This window comes from Beta vulgaris, chromosome 6, assembly GCF_026745355.1.
Source record: "Beta vulgaris subsp. vulgaris cultivar EL10 chromosome 6, EL10.2, whole genome shotgun sequence".
NCBI classification, from domain to species: Eukaryota; Viridiplantae; Streptophyta; class Magnoliopsida; order Caryophyllales; family Amaranthaceae; genus Beta; species Beta vulgaris.
In genome coordinates, this window is record NC_079207.1 from 10,973,113 (window position 1) to 10,993,181 (window position 20,069).

The 20,069-nt window shown below is 33.7% G+C and overlaps 3 protein-coding genes across 3 annotated transcripts; all 3 read right to left on the minus strand.

Annotated features, from left to right (window-relative positions):
* Positions 1–7,491: 7,491 nt before the first annotated feature.
* Positions 7,492–8,507, minus strand: LOC104895697 (hypothetical protein). The gene is made up of 2 exons (XM_010682267.4): positions 8,271–8,507; positions 7,492–8,164 (listed from the first exon to the last, which is right to left on the minus strand). Exons 1-2 carry the CDS (start codon positions 8,346–8,348, stop codon positions 7,682–7,684), a joined length of 561 nt encoding a protein of 186 aa, XP_010680569.2. The 5' UTR covers positions 8,349–8,507; the 3' UTR covers positions 7,492–7,681.
* Positions 8,508–14,676: 6,169 nt separating this feature from the next.
* LOC125498885 (PLAT domain-containing protein 3-like) lies at positions 14,677–15,126 on the minus strand. The gene has a single exon (XM_048647197.1). The coding sequence runs from the start codon at positions 15,124–15,126 to the stop codon at positions 14,677–14,679; it is 450 nt and encodes a 149-aa protein (XP_048503154.1).
* A 1,844-nt stretch (positions 15,127–16,970) lies between these two features.
* Positions 16,971–17,842, minus strand: LOC104895894 (PLAT domain-containing protein 3). Its single transcript, XM_048647196.2, is given in 3 exon segments — positions 16,971–17,166; positions 17,168–17,397; positions 17,768–17,842. Coding segments are annotated over 3 exon segments (501 nt in total).
* Between the last annotated feature and the right edge of the window lie 2,227 nt (positions 17,843–20,069).

Consider the following 20,069-nt stretch of genomic DNA (forward strand, 5'->3'; position numbering starts at 1 on the left):
ACTGTGGAATATTTGAAGAAAGAATTTGAGATGAAAGATCTTGGAAAGACAAAATTTTGCTTGGGGCTACAAATTGAGCATCTAAAGAATGGAATCCTTGTACATCAAACAACATATACGGAAAAGGTGTTAAAAAGGTTTTATTTGGATCAAGCACATCCGTTGAGTAGCCCAATGGTTGTAAGATCACTTGATGTTGATAAAGACCCATTCCGTCCTCGAGAAATCAATGAAGAAATCTTGGTCCTGAAGTACCATACTTAAGTGCAATAGGGGCATTGATGTATCTTGCTAGCCATACGAGACCTGACATATCATTTCCTGTGAACTTGCTAGCAAGGTTTAGCTCATGTCCAACTCGAAGGCATTGGAATGGAATAAAACATGTACTTCGTTACCTCAAGGAACGAAAGATATGGGTTTATTTTTTCTAACCAACCCAAAGAAGACTTAATTGGTTTTGCAGATGCAGGGTATTTGTCTGATCCCCATAATGCTCGATCAAACAGGATATGTGTTCACAAGTGGTGGTACTGCCATTTCTTGGCGTTCCATGAAGCAAACCATTGCAGCCACTTCTTCCAACCATGCAGAGATTTTAGCTATCCACGAAGCTAGTCGTGAATGTGTATGGTTAAGGTCCGTAATTCAACATATACGAGAAGATTGTGGCATATCTATAGGGAAAGAAGCTCCAACAGTTATGTATGAGGATAATGCAGCATGCATTGCACAGCTCAAGGAAGGATACATCAAGGGTGATAGAACAAAACACATTTTACCAAAATTCTTTTTCACCCATGAACTGCAGAAGAATGGTGATGTACAGGTTCTACAGATTCGTTCAAGTGAAAATTTGGCAGACCTGTTCACCAACGGTCACTTCCCCGCTACTTTCAAGAAATTAGTTTACCGTATTGGATTACGTCGTCTCAAAGATCTCAAGTTATGTAATCATGAGGGGGAGTAGATGCGCGCTGCACTCTTTTTCCCTTAACCATGGTTTTTCCCACTGGGTTTTCCTGGTAAGGTTTTTAATGAGGCAGCATCTTACGGCATTAGGAAATATTTTATTTTAAGAGAGAACTTTTATTTTTGTATAATGGACATCCAAGGGGGAGTGTTATGAAATATAATATGGATGCCCATTATACCCCCGTTAATATATCCCGGATATTCTAGGGTTTTGTTCTCCAAGCAAACCCTAACTATTGTATTGTATATATATATATACCGGAATACATGGAATAAATATACAACACGATTCTCTCTTCCTCTTCTGTTTATTTACAACAATATCATAATTTTGTAAACGTTTTTCAAAATTTCAGTTACCTACTCATCTGATTTTGAAAAGATGAAAATTTTAACTTATCATAAAAATTATTTTAACCACCTAAAATTCTAATTTAATTACTACTCAAATACTACTAATAGTTTTAGGACCTAAAATATATTAACAACTCATCATTAAAGCTAACTAAAATATTTCTCCACACAGTCAATTGTACCGTGTGTATTATAGAGTTCACCTAATAACAAATATTTTAGAGTTTTGAGCGTTCACGACTATTCTTTCTAAAGAGATGGGTAGCACATACTATGTAAAGTATAATGATGCTTGGTACACGACTATGAGTAGATCAAATCAAATCAAGTAATATAGTTGATTTATATGTGGAAATTAAACAATGTCTAAATACTGTAACATCACTCGTGCTTCACGTGGCAAGTATCCATGGACATGTGATTACTGGTGTGTGGTAAGCTAAGTGGTGAGTTCATATAATTAAACTCCAATTCTCATGACGATAGTTGGGTAGTTGGGTAGTTGGGTGTGCTAAACGAATGACTGGACAATCGCAAATAAGTACATGCATCTAAATACATGTAGAGTATGGTGCACCATTTTCTAAACTACGTCGTTTAATCATTTTTAAAGTTCATAATATATATATATATATATATATATATATATATATATATATATTTATTATATATATAATATATATATATTTATATATATATATATATATATTATATATATATATATATATTTTCTCATTTTAAAAAGTTCTCTTCGTTTTATAAAAATTTTGCTCATTTTAAATTTTGTTCATTATTTTATGTTTTTTGCTCGTTTTTATATCTTTATTTATTAAATTTTTTTTACTCATTTTATATTTTTTGCTCATTTTATGTTTATATCTTTAACATAAGAATTGGTGTATTTTTTTTTACCTAATCCTAGAATACCTTAGTTTTTTTTAATCAACGAATACCTGAATTACAACATATCACCTAAAAGAAAAGCATGTTAGTCTTTATTATCTCAAGTCTCAACCTATATTGATTTTAATATTTTCACTCCATTGTTGTTGAATCTCCAACTAAACGTTCTTAAATAGATTTGTTCAGAAAATTATTGTTTATACAAAGAATAAGCTCCGAAAATTACGCTTTATTCACATGAAGATGCTAAAGAAGAAAAATTGATCGCCCAAACTCATCTACTACTATGATATTCGTCAAAGAAGTTGTTTTCAAGTAGGTAGCTAGAAACTTGGCCTCTCTCTTCGTTGTTGTTTTGTTGTTTATTGTGAGAAGAAGCGCGCCTAATTGTCCTCAATATTTGAGATTTGAGAATGTCCACACATCATCCCCCTACGCCCTACGGTCCCTACCTCAAACATTGACATGGAATAATTGAGAACATTAGAGAACCACCTCATAGTTGTCCGAACCAAAATCATTAATACTCCCTTCGTCTTTTTTTATTTGCTACATTTTGCCATTTAGAGGTGTTTCAATTTATTTGCTACATTTGCAAATATTTCCATATATAGTACATAGGTCCCACACTTTATTTACAAATTTGCCATCACTCCCTTCTTGATTTTGTAAATGTTTCCATATATAATACATAGGTCCCACAATTTACCTATTTACTTTTTTGTTAATTCCATTTATGTCAATGGTCTCCACTCCCTCCTTGGTCTTTGTGAAAAAGTGCTTGTAGCAAATAAAAAAAGACGGAGGGAGTAATAGTGATTGTACTCCTCAATATGTGATGCCACGCACACGACAAAAACAGGATATTGTCAAACCTAGCATAAGAAAGGCTTATATTAGTTGTAAGAAGTTCAGATTTTCTTTTTGGTGAAGGAAAAGTTGATATTTTCTGTAATAACGTTTGCTTTTTGACAAGTGGAATACAATAATTAAATATTGTATTTAAAAAAACAGAAATTGTATCAAATATATATTGAGTTGATGCGTGATTTTCTTATAAGTTTATGTTATATTATATATTGTGGACTATATATTAAATATTTAACTATGGTTAAGAGACTAATTGTTTAATTAGACAAAAAAAGGACAAAAATTGATAGTATGGTTGTACATTATGATGATATTATGGACCAACAAGGCAACATGTAGAAAACATATATACTTCTTACCCCTAGCTCTCCAAACCCTAGAAAACCTACTTGGTTCTTGTTCGCCGCTACGTAGGCTCGTTGGTGGTGACTGAGTTGCTGGCGTGCCTGCATTGGGGCCTTTTCAAAATCGTCGTTACTGTAGTCTTGTCCCTTTTCTCGTTCCCTAGCCGCTTCCCCCCTTCCCCTACAACCGCGTCAAGCCGCGTCGTTCTCCTATCACGGTCACGTCAGTCCCTCCCTGTAGTTGGTTCCCCAGGTTAGTTTTCCCGGTTAATCTCCACTCTCTTCCCCCTCCTGTTAGTTGTGTCCCCTCCTCCTCCCGTCCCCCTATTAGTTGTGTCCCTTGTTTTGTGTCGAGTCTCCCCCCCTCTGTGGTGTTTGTTTGCACTATTCATGTTAGTTTCCCTGTCCGACGAACACCGTTCCCGTTTAGTTGTCGTAACTTGCCTTCTCCGTTCATGCGTTTCCCATCCCATCCCCTCCTAGTCAGTAGCTCAGGTTTCCCCTGTTCTCTTTAGCGCCGGTCTCGGGCTCTCCTTTCCCATCCCCGTGGTTTTTGTGCTTCCCCTTCCCCTTTTTCCTGGTTTTTGGGCTACTTTCCCTAGTTATGTTAGATATAAGTAATGTTGGTGGTTTTCTTAGTTTGTGTGTTAAGTTGCCACATAGTTGATGTAATTAAGTTGTTTCTTTCGAGTTGCTAAGGTTGTTGTTCGTGGTTAGTTATGGTAGTAAAAAACTGTTCACTAGTTGGATAAGAGTCGGTGGTTTAATGTTGTCGTAGTAGAATATTTAGGTTTTTCAAAATTTTTGAATATGGAAAAGGTGACTCAGTAGGATGAGAAGTGTGAGTGTGGTAGAGGCGGTGAACGGTTTTCATGGTTGGGATATTTTTTTCGATTTCACAAACCGGAGGTGTGTTCGAGATCAAATTGTTTAGCTCTCTTCTTAGCTTGACATTGATTTTCATGGTCCTTGCCTTGAAAATTTTAAAGTTGAAGGCGGCACCGCAGTTGCATCTTGTAACCCACTCAACTGCGTTTCTCCTACCTAATGGAAAAACCTGAAATGCACCCTCTCTCTCTCTCAGTCTGAGAGAGAGAGAGAGAGAGAGAGAGAGAGAGAGAGAGATGAGTCGCAAAGGTAAGTCTTCAAAAGAGCATGAGCCCAAAATCCCAAGCGATAGCCGATTGTTGGGATTGCTCATGTGGCGAGATGTGAAGCTCGTCATTTGTTGTTTGTTGTCCGGATCGTGAACGATACTCGCTTATATATCCTACCACTTCCATCAGCCATCAGAGTTTTGACTCCACCATCACAAGCATTGACCAACGACTCCTTCACATGCGACTCTTTATCGGTTTTACTTATTTTTGTTTTTTATGGAGTGTAAGAGCTTATAAAGCTCATTGAGGTTTGTCTACTTTATTTTATATTTGGTTGTATTGACATTATGTTATACTTTCTCGTTTAATTAATACAAATTTTCTCGTTGTCAAAAAAAAGAGGCTATCATGTTTCTATCAACTAGTAAATGCTTGTTGTAGCTTAATTATAAGTCTCTAATTCAAGTAGTGAGAATGGAATATCACTTGTTGGAGAGTTTCATCCTTAATTAGACATGTGGCAGCTCAAATATGGAACATTCAAAATCTAGTAGGATCTGAATTAATCTATTGCTATCAGTTTATCATCCAAAATATTTAAAGTTAGTTCTAAAGCAATTGAATCTTGAAATTGTTAGATACTAGATTGATAAACGACTAGAGTTAAGAGCCTTATGTCCTTTAAGAAAACAAAAGGATCATCCAATGATCCAATATACATTTCCAATAACACATTGGTGGAAACAAGTTTATATTATACTCAAGTAGCTAACACTATTTCATAATTTAATTCCAAAAATTTCCCAGATCTTTTGCCGATGATATAATTTTGGAATATGTTTGGATAACAAGCATATAGGAAAAAATAGGTTTGATGAATCTCTGACTGTTAGATATATATTTAACACAAATTTTTGTTTAAAATAAATGCTGTTTGTATATGTAAAAATAATATTTTTTTTTAATAATAAATTAATGAGAGGAAAACAACACAAATAATATATTTACATACCCAAAAAATATATGTTATATACACAAACAATATTTATAACACAAAAACTTACATCTAACGCATTTAACTGTTAGATATTTATCATCCCTCGAGAAAAAATGGATAGGGGATATAAAGGGGCCAAAGGGAAAATTGAGATTGCATTTTCTGTAAAATCTTTTTATTGGTGATCACTTGACTTTTTCCTCAAATGTTCTTTGCACGCCACTTCTTCCTCTTTTCCCTTAATCTTGCACTCGGGCTTTTCCTATACTTTCTTCATTTCGTTTTAATTTAAATGCAATAAAGGATATTTATGAGATATAAAATATTCATTTGTTGCATTTAAAACGAAGCAGATGAAATATGTGTCTGTTCTCTTCGGCATAAAATAGCTGAACTGAACTGAAATGAATAGTCATATGTGAGAGTAAAAGTATTGTCCAGAGCTGAACTGATGAACGGAACTGAATTGAATTGAATTGAACTGAACTGAAAATAAGTTGGGGAAAACAGGCCCTATGTATAATTCCCCCAACCCCCACAACAGTGGAACTATCCCTTTGTTTTTTCTTGTCACTCGATATTTTACTTGTTCATTGTACACATAATAAAAGGTCGATTGGGAGATTTGGGAAAGGGGAAAATGGAAAATAGTAATCCAAAGGTGTACACAAGTTGGTAATTTACATTTGATAATTACTCCCTCCGTCTCATATGTTTTTTTATAAGCTATTTTAAAATATTCGTCTTATTTCTATTTTTAATTAGTAATCATGCCCAAAATACCCCGATGAAAGTAATTTAATTCCCAAAATATTCTCATAATTTCAGCTTTCAATGTACCATTATTAATGACAAAATGAAAACTTTGACCCCATTGAACTTCTCTACACATTAAACCGTGCAACATTAAATGTTCAATTTTTATTTGTTGTTAAAAAGAAAAAAACAATGTAAAAAAACAAGTAGTAAAAATGAATCTATTTGTCCACAAAAAACAACAACTTACCTTAATTTCCGTGTAAAACTGAATCAAAACTTATATTATACTCCCTCTGGATTTTATTAGTTTACCCATTTCTTTGGAGCACATTTACCGATACACTAATTTGAGCCTTAAGATCTCTAATTTTCATTAAGCAAAAATTGCAAAAAGTTGATATTTGGATAATACATATTGAGACAAATCAACAAGATCTCACATGACTATATTTTGCTTACAAATTACAAGAGATAGTCAAAGCCATGTATGTAAATAGTGTCAAAAGTCAAAATGGATAAACTAATAATTAAAAACCGGAGAAATTAGTATGGAGAGAGTATAAATTTCTTATAAGATATTTCAATTTTTGGAGTGAACTTCATATGAATAGTATGTGAATAGTACTTTGTTTAGAACAAATTTAGTGAGATTCTTTTTTATTAGAAATGGCTGACAAAGTTTTTAAATAAGAATTAAAACAAATGTTGTCGACTAATTAGCGTTGTTGTAAACAAACAGCTAATTGGTGACAACAATAGTACCACAAACTGACAAAGTGGCTTAAAATCTTCCACATAAGAGTTTGCCAAGATTCAACTGCCGAAAAAAAAAAAGTAGCATATGGGATGAGAAAGGCTTGGTAACCAAATGTTTGAGTCCAAAAAAGACTCAAACACTCAAATAGTTACACAATGGTATCATTATAACCTGGTATTGATATCACATTGTTATCAGGATTGGTACCAAGCAACCTTACTTTGGTATCAAAATTTTCGGATAATGGTACCAATCTAACCTAGCATTGGTACCAAACAACACGCGCGTGAAATTTCTAAAGCTTAAAATGACCAAATTACCCCCGTTTGAGTCCCCTAAGAGACTCAAACGGTTGGTTGCCAAGACAAGCTCCATATGGGACTATGGGAGTACTATTAAGCATTACATAAAATCTCCAAAAAGAAGAAAAGGAAAATAACATAAATTACCTTAATGCATTAATTATTATTAAAGTGATCATACAAAATTCCACAGAAACAAGAAATTATACCCTCTCAGTCCATGGAAATTAATGCATCAAACTTCCACTCACCTCCGATCATACAATCAATCACAGCTAATGATAATAATAATAATAATCAAAAGTGCTACTTAATTATAATTAAGATGAAGCAGCAAGAAGTGTTTCAACAGGAAGAAGTGAATTAACCGGACGACGTCGTTTAAACCCATCATTATTCTTGCAATTATCTCTAACAGCAGTAAGCTCATGAGGAGACCTATCAAGAGCAATCCATTGTTCAACGGTAAACAGTTGTTGACCACACTGCATATGGGGCCCACTAGTAGTAACCTCCACGTAGTTACAGTACCAACCATGGTGGGCTCCAGATCCATCGGAAGTAAGCTCCATGGAGCAGACCGGCCTGCTTAAACATGGGCCTCGGCCCGAAAAGATGTCCAAGTTGCCTCTCTCATAGTAGTCGTAATCTGGGCCCATCAGCCCACCCCAGGCCTCTAGATTCTTTATTAGAATTCCATTGCCTGTGTCGTCGTAAAATACTACGCTGATGATGGAGTCTGTTCCTCCACTGAAGGTTTTGCTTGTTCTTATGTAAACTGTGTATACACAGTTATAATCATCCTAAATAATGTGGAAAATATTTCATCTATCATATAATATCACAAAATAATCTGATTAAATATATATTATAAATAAGATAAGATAAGATAAGAAAAAAAATACTTACAGCGGTGGCAGAAAGGGCGAAAATTGAGAAGAACAGGAAAATGGATGAATAGGAGATTAGGGTGTGTTTGGCTGCCATATTTTTGTGTAGTTTGACAAGTTGGAAATGAGATTTGAGTATTTAAGTATGAATTCTTAGTGAAACGCAGAGGATTTGAGTAATTTTAAGGTGGACGATGTTTTTTTGAAGTACTGACAATCTATAAGACCATAAGCTACCTTATCAAATGAGGTTGAATAGTACTACTAAGACAGTGAGACACTTTAATACGTATATTGGCTTATCAATAGCTTGGGAAGTCAGGTAGATGAGGTGTCTATTTCCTAACAATTAGTAATATTTAAAAGAAGTAGTCTTGATATTAGATATAAAAGAAAAAAAGAAGAGAGGAGAAAAGTCTTGTATATTAGTTTAAGATTGATAATAATTTATCACCATTTATGAATTTCCCATCAGATAATGTCGTTTCTTATTTTGTGCTGGTCAAAATTAACATCATCGATGATTATGAGTTTATTATGATTTATGAATTTCAAGTAATTCGTAAAATTAATGAAAAATGAAAATAGAATGTAAGATGTAATCCATTGTTTCTGGAGTACAATGTTGTGATTCAGTGTTGATAATTTAGGACTTTGCAATTTTATACGAAAATTTATTGGGAGTGTATTACTCTTTAATAATTTCGAAAGAACTTCTACAACTAAACGTTGGATATAAAAGGAATCATTAATCAACCTATCTCTTGTTCATTTCCAGTAATTTTTACTGAAATAAACTTAATTTTTACTAATTTTTATTATTTTATTTTATATAATTTACTGATTTTACTGAAGTGCTAGTTTTATTGATATGACAACCTTTTTTTAATAAAAAGTTGTAAATTGAAAATAAATCCTTGGGATTACTACAGAGAAATTCTTGGATTGTGGAGAACAGGGGCGGTTCTTGGCCCATGCAGTATGGTGACGGAATAGGACCCCGAAAATAGAGGGGTCCCGAAATATATTATATGTATTAAATGTTTGAAAGAAAAACAAAAGGAAAGTATTTGACTAGTGGTAAAGTAGTAAGGGTTGGGGCAAAGGGGAGCCGGTTCAATTCTACTTAGGAGTAGTTTTTTTTTCTACTTTTTGCTGTTTTAATTATGACTGCGGACTCATCACCTACTCACATTAATAAACCACCACGGGTGGATTTTTCTTTGGCTGCTTCAAATCCCCAATTCCCCATTAATGGCTACTCTTTTCTCTCTCCTCCTAACTCTCTCTCATTAATTTCTACTCATACTCCTTTTTTTTTTTTGCGATTTTCCAATAAAATTTACTCTATTTATGCCTAAATATTTGTTTATTTATAATTATTTGATATGTTGAGAGTATTTTTTTTTAAAATGAGAATCTAATATTTTTTATGAACTAAATATAAAAGGTCCAATTTTAAGAGAGTGTATAGGACCCCGCTATGTTGCCCCACCCCTGGTGGAGAAAACTAAAGTATATTATTTACATGGCTACATTAGACTTTAGAGGAAGATTTGCTCCTTCTTGCACGCAATGCACGTGGGGAGATATTGATTGGAGAGAGAGATAAACTTTTCAGCATAAGACATGGTAAAACACTAAAACTCACCCCCAAATGAACCGATCCAAGACCCAAGTCAGATAGATCCGAATTTGACCCGATTTAAATTAATTGGAGCTATACCGTCAACTATAGCCAGCAAAATTGACCCGCACCCGTTGACCCGACCCGAAATATCCGATTCGAAACCCGTTTTCACCCGAAAATAACGACCCGAAACCCGAAATAACCTGACCCTAATTAAAACAGACCCGAATATGACCGAACCTACCCAAACCCGCATCTACCCGACCCGAAATAACCCGATAATGATGACCACAACCCGAATCCGACCCGAAAAGTTGTCATATTAGTTACTTTTTAAACAAATTTAAGGAAAATATTGTATTGAAATATTATATATAATAATTGGAAAATGATATACATAGCCCTAAAGGGCTATGTATAAGAAGATTAAAATAGAAATAAAATTTGAATCCAGCATTTATTACCTCAAATGATGTGAAATTTTGTCATGAATTCATAAATTATTTCTATTTTAAAACATGTATTTAATGCTTATATGTATCCCTTAGGGCTACATATAACATTACCCATAATAATTTAGCCACTGTCCAGAAATTATTTAATCTACTCTCATTAGTTTTATATGTGTTTTATTTATTTGGGAGATCGGAAACCCTATCTAACCCGACCCGATATGTCCCGAAATCTCATGGACCCGATATTAACCCGCACTCGAACAAACCCGACCCGAACAAAAAGTTGACCCGATTATGACCCGACTCGTTTTAGCCCGACCCGTACCCAATCTGTTTGACCCGTTTGCCACCTCCACCGTCAACTATGATTCGTCTAGTATAAATATTTTGTTATTTCAATACAGCATCATTTACTTTAAGAATATTGCCTACTTGTTAATTGTAACTATTGACTTAAAATATTTTATTTTTTAAATATATATTTAATTCACATATTGACTTTACATGAAACAATTTCAACATACTCAATTACATAAACTCAGCTCAAATCGACCTAAAACAAACCCGACTGAATGACTCGTTTACAACCTGCAATTTTGATCGAATTTAATATTTAAGATTTTCCTTACACGCGGTCAGTTTCTAAAGGATGATTGAAGAACTCCGTATAAGATATCTCATAACCTTTGACATTGTGTTTGTTAATAAATCTAGCTAATTTGGTATGTTCTCATTGCCTCTTAAAAAGGTACTGAGATTGATTATTTTTAATTTGGTCTAATAAAACTTGATTAAAATAAGTTTAGTTGGAAAGAGCGCTCTATTTTTTGGAGTACCTTTAACAAAGGAAAATTCTTAAATAATTGCAATTACATCTTTCTAGAAATTAATTTTTTATGAATATATTAGTATTATTAATAATTTTTAATATGGGATTTCAAAAATATATATAAAAAATATACGATCTAATTATTAACAATATCGAGAACTATAGTAGTATATACCCCCCAATAAGTAGATGCTGGAATGAGATGTAGGATGAGCATCCTACACCAGCTCCAAAACGCAAGGCAAGAAGAACAAAACCCATCAATGAACTTGCAAAAAGTAATTGATTTGACAACCAATGAACATTGACTTACTTATAGAGTACAGATGAAAAATGCAAAAAGTAATTGATTTGACAGTTACTGTTCACCATTAAATGCGGGTAAACCACCATCTCACTTCTCACTTTTCCATACTCAACCTCCATCATTTCACTTCCCTCTACATTTTCTCTCTCCAAAAAAATCAAAAACTCCATAACCTCCATATTTCCAATCCACTATAATTATCTTCCACCATCCCAAAAATTAGTTATAAATTTTGCAAATAGTTCATTCAGTACTCCAAATTTCATTCAATATCCCAACAATTGAGTAATTTTTTCCTCCTTCCATGTTTAATGATTTCGTTTTTTAAATTTCGCCCTCTAGTTACTAAATTTCGTTTTTTTTTTGGAGTTGCAAGATCACAAAGTTAAGAAATACCATTGGCCACCCTTTTATTCTATTATGTTTCTTTGTACATTCTTGGCTTCGTGGTTGTTCATTAACAAAATCAAAATGTACAATGACAACCCTCAACTGAAAGTAACCCAATTTTTGAAGCCGATGTCAAGTGAGTAATTTGCAATCTTTGTTGCTTTCTACACCAGTGTGTTGATGTTTGTTCACTAATGAAATTCAATATGTACAATTACAGTCCCATATCTTATAGTGCTCCAGGTGCCACAATTCAAAGTGATGAAATTCAATATGTTCACTGGATATGACTCAATGTACAAAATTGTTTTATTAAATATTCACTGATTACGACTTAATGTACAATTTTATATAGCAAGATTGTTCAATTTCTATGCATGAATGTACAATATTGTTATGACTTAATGTTCAAGGTATTTTATGAAGCTGATTTTTACAAATGTTCTAGCAAGATTATTCAATTACTAAGCCTGAATGTACAATGTTGTTATGACTGGATGTTCAAGTCATTTTATTTTATAGAGCTGACCTTGTTCTGTGTACATTACAGTTGCGTTAATGTTTACTAGTGTATGACTAAATGTACATTCGCTTCACTAACATGCATGCATAACTAAAAATCGTTGTCTAATGGTCTTTGTATCATATCTCCAACAAACTTTGGCCTTGTGAATCCCAAATCCACATTTAAAGGCATAGTCATTGTATAATTTGTAAGTTTCTTCGCCATTAGCAACCTTTTTGAGTATCAATTCAGATGTCTCAAACTCAACATATTCTATAGACACAAACAAAAAAAAACTCAATATGCGTATGAAAACAAAAGGTCAACACATAACAAAATGATTATAAACCGGTTAATGTATATGAATGTCAACAAAGTGTACATGCAAGGTACGTGCATGTACATGCAAGTATGCAACTGTAGGTGGAGCTAATAATCAAAAAAAGGTACCACAACCAACGCAATAAGGATAAAAATCACAATGTACACTGATGGTCATTACTTTGATCACTAAAAAATACGAAATGTATACTCGTATATATAGTACAACAAACCATATGCATTTCTACATCAAAAAATTACTTCAACAAATAAATACCAAAATTTCCTGGTAATTCATCTTCTTCTCTTTCTCCTCCATCACCTAAATCTTTCATTGCATTAGAAGGAATAACATTATCAATTGAAATTCCATCATTTCCACTTATATCCTCCATTTTACAAATTGAGTACATAAAACATGCAAAGTTTTAAAAATGCAAAACAGAAAATAAAACCAAATATCAACTTTTGGGAATTTATGATAGAAATGAATGAAAATCAGGGAGAAATAAATGAAGAACAAAATAAATGAGAGAGAGAGAGAATTGAAATGGTTTTTGAAAAATAAATGAGAGAGAAAGAGAGTGAATGAGTGAGTTTTTTTTTTTTTTTTTTTGATTCATATGAGCCACGAAGGCGGTACAAAGTACAAAGAAGGGGAGGGGGGATTCGAACCTGTGACCTATCGTTCACAGCACCTCAATCTTAACCACTAGGCCAAGACATCCTTGGTTAGTGAATGAGTGAGTGATGTAAGCAACAAAGTACAAAAGTTTGAAATGTGGGAGCTGACCCACTTTTAAAAATACTGCCAAAAGCCAGCCAAATTTTTGGCCCCCCTAAAACTAATGAAATGACGTCATTTAGGGGAAGGTGTAGGATGCTCATCCTACTCCCTTCCCTGGGATCTAATTTGCGTATACCCCCTCTGATTTTTATTAGGTTACCCAAATTTCTTTGGGGTACATTTACCTAGGCAGTAATTTAAACCTTAATATCTCTAATTATCAATAAAAAAAATGAAAAGTTGATATTTGGATAATACACTCTGAGATGAATCTAACAAAATTTTACATGACTATATTTTTCCTTAAGTCCTAATCACAAGAGATAGTCAAAGTCATGTATAATACTGTCGAAGTCAAAACGGGTAAACTAATACAAGTCGAGGGAGTATATTTCAAAGGCTTGATTAATTACCGCATTAATTTTTTAACACATCTAAGTAGTGTTTAATGCATCCATGAAAATCAAAAGTATGAACAACAGTAGAATATGAGGAAGGGGAGCATCAGAAGTAGAAACACCAACATTATCAGAAGAGGGTGGGCGCCGAGAAAAGGTTTGTTCGAGCCACTCCCTCACACGCACGGGGTCATAAGGCCAGAGGAAAAAAAATTCTCCTGATGAACACGACAATTTAATGATTTACTAAATTGATGTTGTAATTATTTGATGATGTTTGATATTAATTTTAAAGTACGTATAGGAGTATATGACATGTTTTTTTTTTTTGAAAGAGAAATTTCATTAATTGAAGGCCAAACAACATCTACAATAGGTATTAAAGTAAAACGAGATACAATTAAACAAGACTAAATCAAATTCGTCTTCGAAGAAACTACAATGAACCAGATCGAACAATAGGACATGTTTGTTTTGTTCAGTTTGGTAACTAAAAGCTCCCTATATTATAATCTTGCTCAACAATCGCAAGTGTGGATATATTTAATCATCCACAGTTCAAGATCAAAGACTCTTACGTGAGGGGGGCGTGATAGAGTATAAATACTATATAGAACCTCAATCATTAGCTTAAACTTTTGGTTGAATTGGTGCTTTAACAAATATATCACCCATTTTTTTAATAATGCGTTAGAAAGATAAGCAGTTAAACCCAAAACAGATTACACATATGATATATAAGATCTCAAATTCTCAACTGCTTAAATTTAACTCTATATTATGATGATCTGTTATAAACTCTGTCAAATTGAAGAAGAAGCAGTTGAATCTTGTTGGGTGTGTGCATAAGTGCAGTTGTCCCTAAGAGCAGTAAGTTCATAAGGGGCTGCATCTCTAGCAAGCCATTGTTCGACGGTGAATAGCTTCTGGGCGCATGGAATATGGGGGCCAGTAGTAGTGACCTCCACGTAGTTGCAATACCAACCATGATGTGGGCCTGATCCATCTGAAGCCAAGTTCATGGAGCAAACAGGCCCAGATATGCATGGGCCTATCCTGCTGAATATATCCAGATTACCTCTCTCAAAGTAGCTGTGATTTGGGCCCTGTAGCCCACCCCAAGACTTCAGATCTGGTATGTCTAAGCTCACGCCATTCTGATCGAACAGGGCTAAGCTTATTTTGGAGTCTGTTCCTGCCTTTATGATTGAGCCCGTTCTTACATACACCGTGTACACGCATTCATCCTGCATTATTTGTGTATCATTTACTACTTAATTACAATAATTAATCATAACATAAAAGTAATATTTCGACTTATAAAGGTAATCTATATAAAAAAAATCCCAATTTAAAATAAAATGCGTCTTCTCGTCTAGTTGTATATACCTAACATTCTACGGTAAAAATTGACCCCTTTAACTTATAATTTAATTTTTGGATAAATTTTAAGGTGGTTTTACCGTAACTTCATTATAAGGCAATTTTACTCCAGAGAAGATTCAATATTAAGATTATTATCTTTATATATGCAAGAACTTAACATGGGATAAACAAAGTATTATAGCTGCATAAACAAATATCAAAAGGCGTTGAAATTAAATTCTTACCAAAAAGGCAGTACTTTTGACAATGAAAGACAATAAGATAATGATGACACAAAACCAAGCATATTTAGCGTCCATAAATATTTAAACTTTGTGCTCGAAAAAAAAATCAAGAGATTAGTTCAAGAAAATAATATGAAAGTGTATTTTAATTTTTTGATTATGGGATCTAGGTTGAAAAGTTGTTCATGGAGTGTATGGACTATGGCATAAGGGAATGACGTGGGTTTGTTTGCAAGTTTCAAGCATAACAAACTAAACTAACTGTTCAAGTGGCAATTAGTTTTTCAAAGAGAATATTCAGCAACTTTTATTCACCTCATCTTCCGTAAATCATTACTAAATACTAATAACATGAAATAGTCAAGTGGGCCGGGTCAATTTTTATTTGGGCCAGCAGGTCATTGGGTCTCGCACAGCTATGGCTTAAACTGGAACTCTAGCACAAGGATCGACCTAGATGGTTGTAATTTTTTTGGGCTGAGCATTAAACAATCATATATCTGATTTTATCAAGGAATATTACACTACTCCCTCCGTTTCAAAATATAAGTCGTTTAAGGTTTTTGCACATAGATTAAGAATTTAGTTAATTTTAGTTAGATTTGCATGGGTAATAAGAATTGACATTAAATATTGTATTGATAATACCAAATAACCTATAAGCTTATTTTGATAATATAAAATTGCATTTAATCTTACATTGGTATTGTAGAATGCCTTATATTTTGAAACAAATTCTTCTAGCTAAAATGCCTTATAATTTGAAACAGATGGAGTACTATGCTTCAAAACAAAAAAGGAATATTACAAGGATAAGAGTTAGTTCAAGTGGGTAGAGCGCTCTCCCTTGGGCCTTGGCCCCTGAGGTTAGGGGTTCGATCCTTACTCCCAGTATTGTGTTGGGGTATTTCCTTAGCATGCTATGCATTCTTTACCAGCCAATGAGTTAGCCCTTGGGCTGACTTAATTTCCTAATTAAAAAAAAGGAATATTACGCTACTCACTCATCCACGCTTAATAGCGTAACTAGGTATAAACTATGATGAAATAAAGTTGCACGGAAACGCGACACGTAGACACGGGGACACGGGGAAACGAGAATTCTAAAAGTGAGAAAATGTCGGGGAATTTTTTTGGGAAAACTTTAAACAATCTCCATTAGTAATTCTAGTTACTTAATGACCTACATTTTATTTGTATTGTCTTAGCTTTATATTCTAATCAAATTTCAACTGTTCTAGATCTTTTGGACTACAATTATCTATAATGAATATGGAATAGTAGCATATAAATACATTGATTCAGTATAAACTATAGTACTAGATGAACTGCATAGTTGATGACAATAGTTGCAGGCTTGCAGCCGACCAGCAGAAGGAGAAGTATTAGATGGGGTGTCTATGCGTTTCAAAAACGTATTCTTGTGTTTTGACACGCAAAACGTTTTCGACACACGAAACATCTACCAAACTGAAGTGTCCGTGCATTCAACTTGAATCTTGTTGGGTGTGTGTATAAGAGCAGTAGTCCCTAAGAGCAGTAAGTTCATAAGGGGCGGCATCTCTAGCAAGCCATTGTTCCACGGTGAATAGCTTCTGGGCGCATGGAATATGGGGCCCAGTAGTAGTGACCTCCACGTAGTTGCAATACCAACCATGATGTGGGCCTGATCCATCTGAAGCCATTCATGGAGCAAACAGGCCCAGATATGCATGGGCCTATCCCGCCGAATATATCCAGATTACCTCTCTCAAAGTAGCTGTGATTTGGGCCCTGTAGCCCACCCCAAGACTTCAGATCTGGTATGTCCAAGCCCACACCATTCTGATCGAACAGGGCTAAGCTTATTTTGGAGTCTGTTCCTGCCTTTATGATTGAGCCCGTTCTTACGTACACCGTGTACACGCATTCATCCTGCATTATTTCATTATTTGTGTATCATTTACGACTTAATTACAATAATTTATGGTAACATAAAAGTAATGTTTCGACTTATACAGGTAATTTATATAAAAATGGCCCAATTTAAGATAAAATGCGTCTTCTCGTCTAGTTATATATAACTGACATTCTACGGTAAAAATTGATCCCTTTAACTTATAATTTAATTTTCGGATAAATTTTAAGGTGGTTTTACCGTAACTTCATTCTAAGACAATTTTACTCAAGAGAAGATTCAATATTAAGATTATTATATTTATATATGCAAGAACTTAACATGGGATAAACAAAGTATTATAGCTGCATAAACAAATATCAAAAGGTGTTGAAATTAAAATCTTACCGAAGAGGCAGTACTTTTGACAATGAAAGGCAACAAGATAATGATGACACAAAACCAAGCATATTTAGCGTCCATAAATATTTAAACTTTATGCTTGAAAAAAAAAATCAAGAGATTAGTTTAAGAAAATAATATGAAAGTGTATTTTAATTTTTTGATTATGGGATCTAGGGTTGAGAAGTTGTTCATGGAGTGTATGGACTATGACATAAGGGAATGACAAGTGGGTTTGTTTGCAAGTTTCAAGCATAACAAACTAAACTAACTGTTCGAGTTGCAATTAGTTTTTCAAAGAGAAAATTCAGCAACTTTTATTTACTTCATCTTCCGTAAATCGTTACTTTTTTTTTTTTTTTATCCATATGAGCTACAAAGGCGGTACAAAGTACAAAGAAGGGGAGGGGGGATTCGAACCTGTGACCTATCGTTCACAGTACCTCAATCTTAACCACTAGGCCAAAACATCCTTGGTTCCGTAAATCATTACTAATAACATGAGATAATCAAGTGGGCCGGGTCAATTTTTATTTGGGCCAGCAGGTCATTGGGTCTCGCACAGCTATGGCTTAAACTGGAACTCTAGCACAAGGATCGACCTAGATGGTTGTAATTTTTTTGGGTTGAGCATTAAACAATCATATATTTAATTTTATCAAGGAATATTACACTACTCTCCTTCAAAACAAAAAAGGAATATTACAAGGATAGGAGTTAGCTCAAGTGGGTAGAGCGCTCCCCCTTGGCCCCTGAGGTCAGGGGTTCGATCCTTACTCCCAGTATTATGTTATGCTATGCATTTTTTATCAGCCAATGGGTTAGCCCTTAGGCTAACTTAATTTCCTAATAAAAAAAGGAATATTATGCTACTCACTTATCCACGCTTAATAGTGTAACTAGGTTTATGTCTGCGCAATGTACGTGTTTCAGTCAATATGGTGTGTTTGGACTTTTTAGAGTTTTAAAATAACTCTACAAGGTAGAGTTTGAGCAATATCAACCATTAAATAAAAAATTAATGGCTCATATATTCTCTTTCTACAATCCCCCTATTTTATCTCATAAAATCTACCCTTAAATTTTTCCCTTCTACTAATATGAACCTTTAATTTTAAAATGTAGGGCTCAAATACAACTTTACTTTGTAGAGTTTCACTAAAGCTTTAGAAGATTTGGATTCTAATATAGTATAGTTAGAGTTAATGAGACTAAGATGATGCGATAAAACAAATGAAAATTCTTGAAGTCATACACAATCTAATAATCTATATACTCATAGAAGTTAAAAGAGAAATGAAAATCGTTGAAGATAGGAGGATGGAGATAAATAGTTGGAGAGATTATAATGATGTTAAAGACTTAAAAAATAGATATAGATTACTGAGAACTAATGGTAGTAACTTTTTTATATCTACAGTCAAAGTACATGGCCAGGTAGCCCCTTTCTAGTTCATAGTCCACACTACTAGTGGGAGCTCTTCAAATAACAATACACAAAGCCTCAAATAAAATTATAAAATAAGAAAAACTTTGTAAACTTCCAATATGAGAATTTCCCACTTTTCCAAAATTAGCTTTGCATTTCTAAAAACACAAATTCTTCTATAATGAAGGAAAAGTACAGCCAACTGAAAAGAAGACACTATCCAAATATTGGAGAAAATGGAAAATAGGAATGTTGATTGCAGATAAAGAAAATTTATCGTTAGGGCTTTTTGCTTTCCTTTAAAATGGTTGTATATCTAAAGTTCTAAACGAATTTAAGCTAAGCTTTTTTTGATTGATATCCATGTGGCTTATATCTTTGAGAAGTGTTGAACATATCTTTCTTTAATAAGGCCATATGTGCTGGAAGAGGAATTATACAATCTAGAGTGGACAACAAAACAATCCAATTTTATTAGGTGAAATAGAAAGCTTTTTTTTTTTTTTTTTTTTTTAAATAATCTAACATTTGGTCTGGTTGGCTGAACTTAATCCCATTTTTTTTTTATCTTAGAATAATTCCAACTTTGAGAAATTGCTTCACAAATAATCTGAACTTTTTTTTTGCATACAATAGACCTAATGGATTGGTGATGACATGAAAAATAAAAGTTCAGATTATTTTGTGAAGTTATCCCATAAAGTTCGAATTATTACAAAAAAAATCTATATGTGGGATTAATTCAACGAACCACTCAAAGGTTGGATTATTACAATAATTTTTCCTTTTTTTAGAGGGGACTAGAAAGGCGAAAGCTAATAACTAACTATAATCTTCAAAGTAAATAACTTATATAGACCTATTTCACAGTAAATCAAT